Raw genomic sequence first — 16,930 nt, forward strand, 5'->3', positions numbered from 1 at the left:
GCCAAGGACATCAATTGGAAGAACAACTTCTCTGACTCACAACTGTGAGAGAACACTTACCTCCAAATATAAAAACTGGCACTTGTATAAAGTGTTACAACATGGCTGATATGTTTTCTATTATTTCACAAAAGAAAACTCACAATTATCCAATAATTTTTGGATAATTGTGAGTTTTCTTTTGTGAAATAATAGAAAATTTATATTCCAATAAGAAGAGCTCCTCCTCCTTCATTGCAATGGCTGATATGTATTACGTTCACGTCAGCTGTCCGCTGAGAACGATGTTCGATGTTATAAGATAATTACTATAGTCAATGTTCTGCCAGAATATATCAAATAAAAATCATTTATACAGCCTCAAGTGCCTAAAATTTAAATAACTGTACAAGTCTTACTTTTAGCGACGAAAACAGGGTTAAGATACCAAACAAAATTACTATTTCAGTAGTAGTTATCTCTCTGCCCACTACAAAAGTTCTTAGTTTATGTAAACTCTGCTTTACTTTTGGAGCATGGCTTTTATTAACTCTTTTGACGACAAGATCCAATTAGTCAACCAGTTTACAAAACCATTACAAAAATTTATATACAGGCTTCTAAAGTTTGGTTTAGTTGAAGTAAATAAGGACTACCTTCTCAATTTAAAAGTTCGCATCACTATATGACCTTGAAACTGTTTTGTTTTAAATTATTTTACACTGTCTTTATACTTCACACTTAAAATAGGCCCTGGTGGTTTTTGGGTAGTATCGACCTCTCGAGTACTGATAGTCACAGGTCAAGTAGCAACCTCAGGCGCTAGTGTCTAAAGAACTGAGAGGTAATACTACAGGACTAATATCAAAGACTATTATTAACTAATACATTTTTTCCAGGAAAACCAAGTAAGAAGAAACATTCATTTTGTTTACACATTTAATAATAAAATGTTTGAAAGAAATAAAACAGTAAAGAATCACTTCTTGTAGCCGCAGCTGCGCCTTCGTCCTCTGGCACGCTCGAACTTACGGCCCTTGGAGCGGACATAGGGCTTAGTGTGACTGTGTGGCACACCAGGGGCGGGGCCAAAGTGACGCACAGCTTCTCGGGCATTACGGCGACCTGACACAAAGCAAAAAAATTTAATAAATATCAAATAGTTTACAAAATTGCTGATATGCAAGTAGACAAAGTTAAATTAAAATTATGCATTTTTTGGCCAACAATCCTTCAAAAATGTAAGTATATATGTAATCATCCTTTTATTGAGGTAGAAATGTGCTACTATTTTGATCGTGTTTGGTTTTAGTTTCATATCTGAAAAAGAAACTGAGGATCAATAATTATGTGTGAGATTAATTTCTGTCATCTAGGCATCTTTGTTGAGCCTATGTCGGCTTCAATAAACTTTTGTACCGCGTTTCAGAAATATTTGTAGTAGGCTACAAATATTAAAAAGAATTCGAGCAAGGTTGAACCCTGAGAAAGTCCCTACATCAGGAGCTAAACTAACATCAGAGATAACTTTTAGTCAATTAATTATTCAACATTATAGACATATTAAAACCTAAAAAAGAAGAGGGCAAGTAAAGTTTCATAGAGAATTTCTTCATATGCTATTGTATGAAGAAAAATTGTAAATTGTATATATTCTCTTCATACCCAACCTCAATAAGAGATGACACTAGGATGTCGCCACAGCATTAACCAGTATTCATGTATGATACAAACTTAACTGGACCAAATCTAGACTTATTATAATAGCATCATCGTTAATGCAGGGCAGCAACATCCTTAGTTATTGTATAAGAGGGACGGCTACAGCGTACAACAGCACAGAACATAGATATTTAATCAACTTCCCTCACAAGAAGCGGTGTCAGATTAATCAATGATTTCCTTGATAGTTTTGAAATATTAGACACTCAAAACCAGTTAAAACCATGATAAAAAGGCTTTCTAGTGTCAGAGGTGTATTTGAGGAAGTTTACGTTATGCTGCTGGGACCACTAGCTATCGCTTGACTGTTGAAACTGATACCATGAATGAAATGAATGAGTTTTGATTGTAGAGAATAAGATACGGATTATTATCCACCTATTAGTCTCAAAAATTAATTTTACTTTATAAAACTAAATGACATTTGTGAATGTAACATTCTACGTTTAAAAGCAATACAAATATGATTATTAATTACAGATCTTGCTTTAAATTTATAGTTTTTCTCAACTGCTTACTGATGACAAACTAAGGACAGTTTAATAAAACCGAGACTACAACTCACCTTGCATGAGGACAGTGTTCTTGCCAGTGGGTGCACGCAGAGCCAGCTGGTCGAATGTGATGATCTCACCACCAGCCTTGATGATGCGGGCCCGAGCACGCTCTGTCACTCGCAGTGCGCACACCTAACAAACATAACAAATGAATAAATAAATAGCATGTAGTGTTCCACAAAATAATTCACAGTGTTTCTAAAATACATATGATGGAAGGATTATTGTTTTTTTGTGTTGGGTAAAAATAGGATATGACATATTTACTTAGATGATAAAATCTATTGAAATTTTTAAATTAACATTTTATAAAAAATATATATCATTTAAATATTTTACATCCCAATAAATTTTTAAAATTATATCTTAATACATTTGTATGCCTCTTTTCATTGTTCCCTGTGTAAGTAGGCGCGAGTGTAATTTAGCAAGTTTCAATAAAATAAGTATTTGTAATACTAAGTATGACTTTTTTTTATATATTACTGCAAAATATTTAAAATCTGCACTCGCATAAAAGTTCTCTCATATTTGGAAAATAGCTGTAAAAATCAAATACAGATAAGGCCGATCTCATCGGCTCTTGGCACTCAAAGGTTAATATTTATAAACACCTCACGATAGCAGAAAATCGTAAATATTTTATTTATGTAAAGAAACACTATAGCCTATTAGAGACAATGGAGATCGTAAAATAATCAATGGTTGTAAAGACATTAAATATGATGCTATGAAAGCTACTAATAAAAGTGCATTACTTAGGCTTATTACCAGTTCCATAAAATAGCATTTTTAAAGAGAGAAATGTTTGAAAAGAATATGGAAATAGTTTGATAATCCAAACAAACCAAACCTAATAAAACTATTACAATACAGTGTCATCGAAAAATAATGCCTAGATTTAATAAAATTATAACATCAAAACCTTTCATGTTAAATGAGTAATTCTTTCACCAGACGATAACTGGTGAACGCAAGTTTTGTTTTTAGTTCGTCTGATTGTGTTTCCCTGTCTTTGTGATGCGCAGACAAGCTGCGCAATCGTCAAGGTCAGCCGGCCACAGATGCGCCACCGCTCAGTACGATATTGACCGTGCAACAAAAAGCACAGTGCGTGATTTGGTACGCGGAGTCAAAGTCAATTTGTCATTGTACAGCGGTTCTTTCGGAGAACATATCCGGGTCAAACAGCACCTGATAACAAAGCTATCGTTCGATGGTTTAACCAGTTTAAGGAAACAGGGACCGTCGGCAAAAAATCTAGACCAGGCCGACCAAGAACATCAGAAGAGAATGTTGAGCGTATCCGGCAATCTTGTGTTAGGAGCCCAAAAAATCCATTGCTCGACCAAGTCTTCAACTAAACATTCCAAAAACAACAATACAAAATGTACTGCACAAACGGCTAAGACTTCATGCGTATAAAATTCAGATAAAACAGCAAATAAAAACCTACCGACCGCCCTAAACGAACTGAATTTGCAAGTTTTATGTCAAATGAAATTGATGATAATCCAAATCATCTGAAGCTACGTTTCACATAAATGGATGTGTAAATCGTCACAATTGCCGTGTATGGGGATCGCAACAGCCAAACGAAATCCACGAGTATGTGCGTGATTCTCCCAAACTCAATGTGTGGTGCGCGTTATTTCATGACAAAGTTATTGGACCTTTCTTTTTTGTAGAAAAAACCATTACAGGCCTAGTTTACCTGGACATGCTTGAACTGTTTGTGTTCCCACAATTAGACGATATCGAACAACAGACTGGACAGCGAATCATTTTTATGCAAGATGGGGCTCCACCTCACTACCATCGCGAGGTACACGCTGCACTAAACGCACGCTTCCCAAACGGTTGGATTGGTAGAGCAGCCCCCATTTCATGGCCTCCTAGAAGTCCTGATCTTACCCCTTTGGATTTCTTTTTCTGGGGGTACATAAAAAATATAGTTTACGCAGAAAAGATTCGGGATTTGGACCATCTTCGGGAGCGAATTTCTTCCGCAATCTTAACTGTTACGCCAGATATGATTGGACGCACGTGGCAGGAAGTTGACTACAGACTTGATATCTGCAGGGCAACGAACGGTGCTCACATTGAAACATACTAAGGTATGAAAAAAAAAAAATGTATTTCTTTCCGCACATTTTAAGACTACAACCTTTAAATTACCTTTAATAGTTTTTTATGACAGTTATTTAAAATCTAGGCAATATTTTTCGATGACCCTGTATTTCTATTTGTAAGATAAATACTCTTAGGAGTTGTGATTCTAAAATAGAAAGAGATAGAGGAACAAATCTTTCAATTCCTTTAGATTTGATTCCCATAGTTTAGCGTATCTTTCTCTTTCAAAATATCAGAATTGGCTATCCGGAAAAAATTGTTCAATAAAAGGACCAAACTGAAGAATTACTACCTATTTTATGATTGGATCATATAGTTAGTGATTAGTTAGCAATGCAATGTTCTGTCACAGACGGTAATTTCAGAGAGAAACTTCACAGTAAAATTAAAATTTGTTTCATGATTTGTTAGATTTTCTATGAACTAATAAAATAATTTAGTAATTAACATTAAATAACCAACAATTGAAGGAAGCTTTGTGTGACTGAGCCAGCTTAGTTGATACTATACTTCTATGGTAAGTTGAAACTGTTGACTGAATCAGTGATTTAAATTTAAATTTATTGCAGTCTTTACTATTTTACACATGATGAATTATTTATTGTTAACTCCAGTATGAATGAAAAAATATTTGTATTTCAAATCAAGTAAATTCTTCAATTTTTCTGAATAAAATAATGTAAAATATTGTTTTACGTAATACTGCATAAAATCTAGTAAATCCCAATAGACTCTAAGTTACTGTGTCGAATTGACAGACAGCTTAACACCTTCACTGCGACATGAGTAGTGTATTGATTGGGATAGTAGCAATTTGTAAGTTAAGGGTCCAGACTAAAACTGAATCAAAATACTTACAGTCAGCTTGGGGACTTCCCAGATGCGCTGGTCGTCTGTGACTGTTCCCACGATGACAGCGATACGTCCCTCTCGACCGGGCTTCTTCATGAATCGCACAATCCGCGCAAGGGAGATTGGTGGCCGATTGATCTTGGACATAAACAGCCGCTTCAAGATGATCTTGTTGAACTTGGCCTCTGTCCTGCGTGCCAAGAACCTGTACAGCTGTAACAGGCACGTGTCGTGATTTAAACTTGTCAGTACAAGAGCAGACTAGTTTTGAATAAAAAAACTTTCACCCGTTATGTTTAATAATTTTTAATCTAGCATAATCATGAATATTTAATTAAAGCTAGTCAGTGTACAGTATTTCAACAATTCTTCAAATATAAACAAAGAGAGATACAGCTTTGTACTATCCAGCTGATATAATTAAATTTAAGTGTTATAGGCCTAGATAGTATGAAACCATTCCTTGTATGTTCGTTTTACAATTTGTACACATTGTAGCAAGTTTATGATCACATTATCTTAAAGTTGTATTATAAGTTAGGCCTACTTTGACAAGACCACATCGCCACGACCACATCGCCACATGAGATTCTCCTTTCACCCACATGGGATCGGAACTGTTCAGTCAAAAATTAGATTCTATGTTCTGTGATTAATGGGGACCCTCAAACGAGCTGCTTCAGGTGGTAGATAACACTGATAAACAAAAATAATGAAAAGCACAATACATAAATAAAACAAAATAATATTTCTATTCAAAGCAAATATTTACCTTTCTTAGCCATTTCACATTATTTGCTGACTTTTCAAATTAAAATTCACGGAAAACGAATTATTAAGGTAACAGAAAACAATTAACTGTTCAAAGGTCTACAAATAAAAATATCCTTGAGAAAAGAACCAATAGTCAAATGGATGGTAAATGTTTACTTTAGCAATTTTATTTTATTTTATACAGAATATTCTTAAAAAGTGAATTAAAATGAGAAAAGATTTAGAAAACTCAGAATATACAAAAACCGTAGGTCCTACAGAAATTGGTAGTTGAACAGCATGACAATAATGCCTCTAGCTATCACCGTGGTCTGCGGCAGCCACGAACAAAAAGCAATATAGCGAGGAACAAAAAAACATCTAAAATATTTCTTGGTGCTGCACAGTTGTGCTGTAGTTCTGCTAGCAGACGAATCAGAAGCACAGCACACTATACTAAGTCCCATTTCATTGATGTATGAGATTAGTTCGGTGGGTTCTACTGGTTCTGCATTGTGCTGTCACCTCTCGTTGAACTATTTGAAATAACAATACAGCTGTATTTTTCGCAGTAAATTTACTGGTTTAACGAAAGTTCCAGCTGAGTGAATTGTCTTCAAATAGCCAGTGTGAATCGGATTCTTTGTACTTTTATTGTTGTTTGCGTTGTAACACAAGTTTATTTTAGTTTTTAATATATTGTAAATATGGGGGTTAGATGGTATTAAATAATGTAATCAATTCCAGCAATAATTTTTACACGAAAATACATAACTTTTATTACCTTGGCTTGAGTTGCTACATTATACTGTTGAAACAATGTGTTAATTATTTATTTAATACTATTTATTTTTCTAATGGCTGCAAGTACAAGTGGATTACAAATGTACATTAGTTATATACAAGATGACGATTTAACACCAGTGATGACCTCTTCTACCTGATCAAGGCCCAGAAATATCCATAAAAGTAGCAATTTGTATAAATTTTATTTTTTGCTGTTTATTGGAGTAAAAATAATATTAATACACACAAAAAAATAACTTAAGACAAACATATTAACCCTTTTAACTCCGACGTCGTAAAAATGGCGTCAACTCCCGACGTCCGTATAGTGCGGACGTGCACTTTTTATTACTTTACTGGCCACCTATTTCACCAAATGCTTTGAAATTGCACAGACTTGTGCACAAAGATATTTTGCATCGAAATATATTAGTTTGTAATAGTTTGACTTCGTATTTTGTCAGTCTGTGACTGAGCAATTGCAGTTTGTCTCGACTGACTGCTCACGCTTGTTGCAGACAGCTGTATATCACGTGGTTGTGAATATTCCGTTTTCTTCACAGTTTTAGGTTAAAGCAGTGTAAAGTACGGCAGTTAAAGTTTAGTTTATTATTTGTTTGATTTCAAAATGAGTAAAAGACATCGTTCAAAGTCTCCCGTAAGTTAAAATACACTAATTAGTAACCTAGTTGCAAATGGTGTGGATGTGATTAGTGACCCCAATTGTTTTGGTGACCACAAGTGCTAAAACATTTTGTAGTGATGTAAATATTGTTTTAAAACTTTTTTAAAATTTAGATTATGAACATTTTTAGTTATTTTGTCAGAAATAACTTTGGTTTTATGTTTATTTTAAGTACTGTGAATTTCAAAGGTCTTGTTACATTGCCTTGCCCAGAAATGAAAAATGTACACGGCTTTACAAAAATTGACGTTACTCCACTTGTAAATAAGGTAGGCCTATAATTTTTGTTTCCTTTTATTAAGGATTAAATATATCATAAAGTAAATGGGTATTTTTGTGTCAAATATGTTTTTATCTATATGGTTTCCATGATCAAACTTGAAATGTTTTCATTTTTATTTATTTTTTATATATGTATGTAAAAACATTTTCTTTCAAAATAATAATTTTATTTGTATATTTCTGTAAGCTACATGTATAAAGAAGTAAAACAAAAAAAGAATTACCTAAATATCTTAATAAATAACTGAGTTATGAATTTTTTACAAAACCCTTACATTTTGTCTAAAAATGGCTTGGGATTTCTGGCACATCACTTGATTTGATGGCCGGGGTTAAAAGGGTTAAATAAAACAAATATGATTTGACCACACAAACAGCTTTAAAATATAGCCTACATTAAATGGGATTTTGGTTTAAAAAGAACAACAAAATATTTGTTTTAAGTTTTAAATCATAAGTAAAAATATAACGGTGTAACAAAAATCATTGTTTTACTCTACACTAAAAGGCTAAATCATAAAAAGTCGTGCATTAGCCTGTTTTTTCAAAATAAAAAGTTAGTTTACAAAATACAACACTGTACTTTAACTGAACATTTAAATACAACCATATGAAGAAATTAGCACTTTTTAATGAGCCCCAAAAGGGTTAAGATAGTAACAATCAGTGAAATATAAAATTCCAAAAGACTGATTACTAATGCTTGAGAGGTAAAAATATTACAAACTCACCAAACCATATTATTAATCATAGCAGGAGGACAAAGGCACACACCATACTTGAAGTAGGCACACAATGAATATAAATTTCCGTACAAAGTAAAAGAAAACCAACACCGTGTCTTGTCTGTATATTCTGATTTACACAATAATATTAATTTACTTCACAACACTTGTATATTCATTAGCTTATACAGAAAAACATCACTCTACTTCTCAATAGCATCACAAAAGAGAATGATGAGTAATTAACTAACTATGCAACAAAATCAACATTGAGATACACAAAGAACCTTAGAGGTAGGCTGTGGCCAAAATGTTACATTAATGGGAAAAGAAGGGCACTAAAAACTCTTAAATTTCGCCCAACAGATCTTCTTTTTGCCTGTACTTTTTTGAATCTTGATAACCTTTTAATTCCCTTCTCTTAGCCTACACCTACTCATTAATGTACCATTCCCCACCCAGAAACAGACTGATTCACTCAAATGCCCTGTTCCTTTTCCACGTGATCATTGACAACTGTTATCTCCTCTCTTATATACCTACTCCTCATTAATTTACTCTCCCCCACCCCACCCAGAAAATCAGATTAGCCAAGTCCCCTAGATCAATGAACTATAACCTGGAATTCAAACAAGTAAATAATATTTCAGCAATATATAGCCCCTAAAAATGCAAATTAAAGTATACTAACAAAATTAGTAAAATTGTGAACTTAAGCGTCAGAGTGGCAAAAGATGAGTTTCGTGTTATTAACCTATTTCGTTATTAACTCCACATTACAGTGTTATCTTTATATTAGTAAAATGAATGGTCAACTAAAACACTTTTATTAAATTATTTTATTTCCAGGTACGTGTTTCGGTATTCAACCATCATCAATCAGTGCAGTAGCGTAGCCAGAAATTTCGTTCGGGGGGGGGTCCGAAACCGGGGGACGTTTTGTGTGTTATTTGCCAATGAATTCACTGGTAAAAGGTAAATACCAAAAACATGGAGCTTTAGTAACTACGCCTTATAGAAAGTGGAAAGAAGTAATAGGCAAATTAAACTCTCACAGCAACTCTAGTACCACAAATTTTCTTGTATAGCTACAGAAACTTTACGAAGTTCGATTCTGGCCGAGTAGAAGGCACCAAAGTGATGTTGGATTCACTGGATAAGAAATAAAAAGATCAAAACAGAGCTTCACTCAAGCGTATAATTGACTCAACTATATTCTGTGGAGAAAATGAAATACTCCTTCGGGGACATTGGGCCACTGATGACGGCCGAAAACCATTTAGAAAAGAAGGGCGATTTTCGAGCGTTGCTCGGGTACAGGTCAAACTAACGGTCGGAAAATACACCGGAAAAACTCTACTGATTAGAAGTTCGGCCACTTTGGATTTCACTGATTGGGGTATTTATGAATGAGTTATAATGACGATTTTTTTGTATCATTACACTGTAGACGAGTATATAATTATCGGAAAAATCACTTTCGGTCGGAAATAAAATACACTTGAAAAACTCTACTGATTAGAACTTCAACTACTTCGGACTTCGGTTATTGAGGTAAACGTGGTATTTTTTTATTGAGTTAGGACGACGATTTTTTGTTATCATTAAACTGTACTCGACTACCTATATAATTATCGAGAAAAAAATCACTTCCGGTCGGTAAATACCAAAGGAAAGCTCTCTACTGATTCGTTTTGACGATTTTGGATTTCACTGGTTGAGTGGTTGAGGTAAAAGTAGTACTTATAATTATGTTAGGACATTGAATTTAGAGATTAATTCAACGCCGACTAATAAATATATAATTATCGAGAAAAAAAACAAAAATAATCACTTTCGATCGGAATATACTAAGGAAAATAAAAAAATAATACCTCAGTCAGTGAAATCCAAAGTAGTCGGAACTTCTTATCAGTAGAGTTTTTCCGGTGTATTATCTGACCGGAAGCGATTTTTTCAATTTTTATTTGATAATTATATAGATATTAGTCGGCGTTCAATTGATACCTAAAATCAATGTTCTAACATAATTCTAAGTACCACTTTTATCTCAACGACTCAACCAGTGAAACCCAAAATCGTCAAAATCTGAATCAGTAGAGCTTTTCCTGGGTATATTCCGACCGGAGGTAATAATAATACTTTTTTATTGTGTCAACAATAATAAAATTTGCATACAATCGTCAAATTAAATTATTTAGAAATATGTATATCTATTTTAAATTGCCCCCATTCATACCCGTTCATACACAGTCTACACTCATTCCTAAGACTGATAAATACTTACAGCCATACGTTTTAAAATCTTCTAAATTTTACCACCAGAAATAGAGGATGATCGAATTATTTTAAATTTCATCCCAGCGGCTCATCTTAAACTCTTCCACTGAATAAAACACCCTCGACACCAAAAAGTGTCTCAATCGAGCTTTAAATTTTGTTGGTTCATTCAAATTTTTTATTTCATCGGGGAGCTTGTTGATCAGCTTAACACCAACCTCGGATGGCAAACGTTTAAATGCGGCTGTTCTGTGCGGATGTAACCGAAGGTTGTCCCTGCCTCTTGTCCCGTATTGATATACGTCCCTGCCCCGGACGAACTCGCACTTAAATCGGCAGAACAGGGCGACATCGAGGATGTAGGGACAGGGCAAAGTTAGCAATCCAAGCTCCCTAAAGGCATCTCTGCATGAATTTCGGGATTTCAATTTTGAAATGATGCGGACAGCTTTCTTTTGACTTCTAAATATACTCGCTCAAATTTGTATTTAGAACAGCTGCCCCATAGCCTCAACTCGTACATTAGATGGGGGTGTACAGGGCCGAAGTAGGCCATTTTTAGTACATCCTGGGAGCAAAATTTTGAAAGGTTCCGTAGAGCATAAATGCCTGAAGAAACCGTTGAGCAGGTACTTTCAATGTGATTGTCTCAAGTCAGACTTCGATTAAGGTACATTCCGAGGAACTTGGTGGAATCAGTTTCCTCTATGAGGACATCGTCCGCCATCACAGCAGCGCGATCCTCAATCTCTCTTTGCCGCAAACAGAAATTTTAGTGCATTTGATTTGGAGTTGTTGGTCCTCAGATTTAATTTAGAAAAAAACTGAATACATGAATTCAGTTCTAAAAAGGAAATGATTTCTAATTCATGTTTTGTTGGAGCTTTAATGCAGAGCGCTGTATCGTCAACATACTGGACCATTTTCCCTCTCAGGAGCGATGAGTTCCGCCTGCTGATGTACACAAGGAACAAGACTGCTCCAAGTATAGATCCCTGTGGGACTCCATAGGAAGAAAGTCGCTAATTTAAAATGATTTAATTTTTTTTTCTCGATAATTATATATGTATTAGTCGGCGTTGAATTCATACCTAAAATCACCGTCCTAACATAATCCTAAGTACCACTTTTACCTCAACCACTCAACCAATGAAATCCAAAATCGGCAAAACTTGAATCTGTAGAGAGCTTTTCTTCGGTATTTACCGACCGGAAGTGATTTTTTTTCTCGATAATTATATAGGTATGGTGTACAGTTTAATGATAACAAAAATCGTCGCCTAACTCAATCGAAAACCCCACGTTTACCTCAATCATTGAAGTCCAAATTAGTTGAAGTTCTAATCAGTAGAGTTTTTCAAGTGTATTTTCCGACCGAAAGTGATTTTTTCGATAATTATATACACGTTTACAGTTTAATGACACCTAAAATCAACGTCTTAACTTAATTCTATAGTCACTTTACGTCCCCACGACGAATTTGAACGAAGTGGTCGCTAATTTAAACTGTTCGCCGTGTTACGGTTCAGGTTACTTTGCGACGTCACGTGACCGCGCCCTATAGAAACACCGTGATTACACTACACTATCCGAAAGACCGAGCCCAGAAGTATCGTTTGATACTTTATGATTTAAACGAAAGGACAATTATATTTTTAACAACGGTCACTTTAATCAGTGAAATCAATCAATTTAATGTTTGTAGACAAGAGTAATGATAACTGTCCTTTTTTCTCCTGCTCCATGCTTTATTTTTTAATATGTCTTAAAATTTCGGGGGGGGTCCGGACCCCCTGGACCCCCCCTTCGCTACGCCACTGAATCAGTGTGTACATTAATCTCTAAATAAATAAATAATAAACGACTAAATATACACATGTGGACAATTTAAACAGATGTTAAATTTATATGATACAGTTGTAATTTTGATTAGTAGGCCTATTATGTAATTAATATTTTCAAAATAGTTAGCAATCTGAAAAATAAGACAAACCCCATTTTTGAAAAAATTATAATATTAAACTAATACAGAATACTACTGTAATCAAAATTATAACTGTGTCATATAAATTTAACATCTGTTTAAATGGTCCACGTGTATATTTAGTTGTTTTCTATTTAGAGGTTAATGTACACACTGATGATTGTTGAATTCCGAAACATGTGTCTGGAAATCAAATAATTTAAAAAAGAGCTTTATTTGACCATTCATTATACTAACCTATTTCTACAGTAGAACCCCTCATATCCGGCCACCACGGGACCGAGCCCCTGGCCGGAATAAACCAACCTACAGTACACAGCACTTGACGAAACAAAACAATTGTACTGTACTGTACTGTACTAACCGCACTGGAAATAATCAACGAACTGTTTACAGGTTAAACCTATTAGCTCAACTGAGGACAACACAGGAAAATGTAAAAAAATAGATACACAAAAATAACGCAAGAGTCGTGGGAGACTAGTGCGTGCAACTGCGCGTCTGCAAGCCGTGGTAAATAAATTTCGATATTGGCTTCCGGGAAGTGGCCGGATAAACCGAGGTGCGGTAAAAACCGAGGCCGGATATGAGGGGTTCTACTGTATTGTGCTATTGGACACCATTGTTATCCACAAGGCAGTGAAGGCTGCTATACGGAATGGTTGTTGATGCTTAAGTCCTGACCACACTCAATACTCAGATAAGCTATCCGGGCTTCAGTATATTAAGTGGCCCCCACCAACACAACTTAAAATCATGATTACTAAATCATCAATATTTATGACTATCTACATAAACAAAATACCAAATCAAAAGTAATAGGTAAATTTCAAATAACAATATAGTTCTATTCGCTTTACATCTTAAAAATTAATATATTAACAATAAATAAAATGGGGAGAGACTATAATATCCTACCCAAAAGTAAGTAAATGTTACATTGTTTTGTTTGTAACATTTTATAAACGTACACAGACCCAGCTTACAGTATTTTATTGGGTAGACTTTAATAAGCGGCCTACACTCGTTATTCGATTGCTATTATCGAACAATTCAATATATTATTATCCAACTTCGATGTATGTAAATATCGTATAAAATAAGTTATAATAAATTACCGAAACAAGAAGAATCTCTTACATTGCTATTATAAAAATGTAACGAACAATAACATTACAAGACAACAAAAACCAACTATGGCCTAAACTCAGATATCAAAGAATCCTTACAATATTTATATCTTGACCAGCTTGATATCAATGAGTAACCGATTTTATGAAATGGAGGAAAGAATTCTCACCATGGGTTACCAGGAGCCAAACCCTCATGTTAAAGCTACTTAAACAAATCTCGTCACTTGTGAAAAAATATCTTAAATATTTATCGTCATTTTCAAAGTCTCAAAATAACAGTTAGCCTACTTATTGTTGTTTATTGTTTACATTGGTAAATATTAAGATCAGCGACTACCGCTTCCGATCGCCGTAAGGTTTTTCGTACTAACACAGGTTAACGTAATTTCACCGAAAAAAAATAGTCCCGATTATCGCTAACATATAAAAACCAGTTTTACGGCAGTACAATGTTGGCAATACAAAACACATAAATAAGTAGATTTTCGACTATCAAACTAAAAACAATGGCCGACCATGGACGTTTTGATGAATTGACAGTAGCCACGTGACAAACAGGAAGGTTTCCGATTGGCCGGACGGATCACGTGACCTATAGGACGGCTTCGATTGACCGCCAGACGTACACAAACAAACCCACATGGACAAGGAATAATTAGTGAAGTTATTGACATGGCTTGCGATGGTTCTTGTCACACGATAAAAAGACCCTAGCTTGCCTATTCAAAATTCAGATCACGCGATGCTTGCTCTTTTAGAAAAAAAAAATTAACTCGAGCTTGCAAAGTCCAAGCCCAGATCACGCATGACTGCTTACACACACAACACTCAGACAGAACTAACGCAAATTTCATTACAGGCAAAAGATAAGCGGCGCGCGTTTATTACTGATAAGATAAGACGAGTTTATACTAGAATTAGTAGCCTACATGGACTACTACCCTACGAACTAATAACACCAAAAAAAACGAATAAATGCATTGTCAGTCAGGTTTTTCAAAATTTTATTTTTTCCAAAATTTTTTTTTGGGGGGGGGGGAGTAAACGGCTACGGCGATAATCGGGACTACTTTTTTCGGTGAAATTACGTGCCCTACGAACTAATAACACAAAAAAAACGAATAAATGCACTGTCAGTCAGGTTTTTTAATTTTATTTTTTCCAAAAATTTTTTTTGGGGGGGGGGGAGTAAACGGCTATGGCGATAATCGGGACTATTTTTTTCGGTGAAATTACGTTAACCTGTGTTAGAATGCAAAAAATTACGGCGATCGGAGCGGTAGTCGCTCAATTAGATAAATCGTATGTTTTAAATTTAATATTTACAGTGACCAAACAAATTATTACAACCAAAATTAGGAAAACTGAAGACGACCATATTTGCTCCTCTTACAGTTACAGTTGTTTCTTTCCCACAAATTCCACATAATGGGTTTTTCGGTACGAGTCCAACATGTTGAAGCCACGAAAAACACGTCTCATCATCTTTCAAAGCAATGTTGTGTAGTTTTCTAAAAATTACTGCCATTTTTAATAATTAAAGTTACTTATGTAAAATTGAAATATTACCTTAGGCTAAGTGTATTATTTGAAAGTGTTTACAGCTGTTGATATAGATTATTTAAGGTAATCGTTCAAAATAATTAATTAGTATAGATTATTATATCGATAGTTATGATTAATTAATATCGTTTGCCGATTTCGATATAAAAACCAGATCCGCTTATCGTACCCTACCCCTATGTTGTGTAGTTTTCTAAATTTGACTACCATTTTTAATAATCAAATGTTATTTTTTAACCATTTTCAAGGATAAACGTGTCTTGACTCCTTGTGACGCAAAAAACTCACGCACGCTACCACTGTACTTCTTGTGGCCATTACTCAAATACCAAATCACACGATTGAATTGATTTGGAAATATAATTAAGAAATGAATCAAATTAGGCTACATTGACTATTTCAACTGTTAACCTCAATGGCACACAAAATTGTGGTTTTAGGTAGCTTCATGTGGCTTAAGTAAACTTCCAAAAGGGCTAACAGTAATGTATTTAGCTATCAGTGTGGGACAGCACCGAGCAACCCAAAATGCAATGAACAAAAAAATTATCTGGCAACTCTGGTAGACAATTTTAACTGATACCAAACAGCCCAAATCAAAATAGCCATGTAACTTTGAACATAGGCCTTCTTCTCTTTCTTAATAGTAGCTAAATCAATTTATGCGAAACTTTAACACACGCGATTACAAAATATTTAAACATTAACCACTATTTCAGCCTAATGCTCTTGGCATTGTCCTATCCTACATAGGAAAGCCACATTCAAGTTAACCTTAAAATTAGTTGCCGAGCATAGAGTGCAGCATAAATTAATATGCTTATTTAACACTCTACTATTATTATTAATATTAAATACATTAGACCAAATTAAAATATATGCATTTAGAGAATTGCAAACGAAATAAATTAATAATTACCTTGACAAGCAGGGCCAGGTACACATCGTCAGACTTCGGTTCGGTTCTGCGAAACCTTCCGATCATACTTGTGATTTATGTCGATACCCTATAAAAAACAAATAAATTAATATGGTATTGCAGTTTTAGTTAAATACAATAATTTGAATTTGATTAAAAACGATATAATAATCAGAAATAACAGAGAAAGCACTCACCATTTTTGCCTCTTATCCCGGAAGAAATGATCTAATACAACAGCAAGACTGCCCAACTAAATCTAACGAGAAAAATAAAACGGAAGTCATAGTGGTTTCTCTGGCCAGACTCTGGAGAAATTGGAAACACTTAATAGTAGCCTATATGAAATTATATTATTCTATAGTAAACCAATCTTCTCCAGCTTAGTTACTTTTAATTATTAAATGTTATGTTTTTTAACTGAAATACATTTTGACTAACTGAAATGGAAAATAAGTTTTATTAATCTACTATGATACTATGTGTTCATGGCTTAAATGAGTCAGTATAATCACAGACGTTTTCTATAACTACAGCTGTTATGACTGCAGCTCCTCTTCCGATCAAAAGGGTTAAG

At 34.4% G+C, this 16,930-nt stretch overlaps 1 protein-coding gene across 1 annotated transcript; it reads right to left on the bottom strand.

Moving 5' to 3' along the window:
* Nucleotides 1-904: 904 nt before the first annotated feature.
* Nucleotides 905-16,617, bottom strand: LOC124373097 (60S ribosomal protein L18-like). Its single transcript, XM_046831489.1, has 5 exons — nt 16,551-16,617; nt 16,354-16,441; nt 5,250-5,456; nt 2,267-2,390; nt 905-1,104 (listed from the first exon to the last, which is right to left on the bottom strand). Exons 2-5 carry the CDS (start codon nt 16,417-16,419, stop codon nt 959-961), a joined length of 543 nt encoding a protein of 180 aa, XP_046687445.1. The 5' UTR covers nt 16,420-16,441; nt 16,551-16,617; the 3' UTR covers nt 905-958.
* Nucleotides 16,618-16,930: the final 313 nt, after the last annotated feature.

Source organism: Homalodisca vitripennis, unplaced genomic scaffold (assembly GCF_021130785.1).
Source record: "Homalodisca vitripennis isolate AUS2020 unplaced genomic scaffold, UT_GWSS_2.1 ScUCBcl_4810;HRSCAF=11209, whole genome shotgun sequence".
NCBI lineage: Eukaryota > Metazoa > Arthropoda > Insecta > Hemiptera > Cicadellidae > Homalodisca > Homalodisca vitripennis.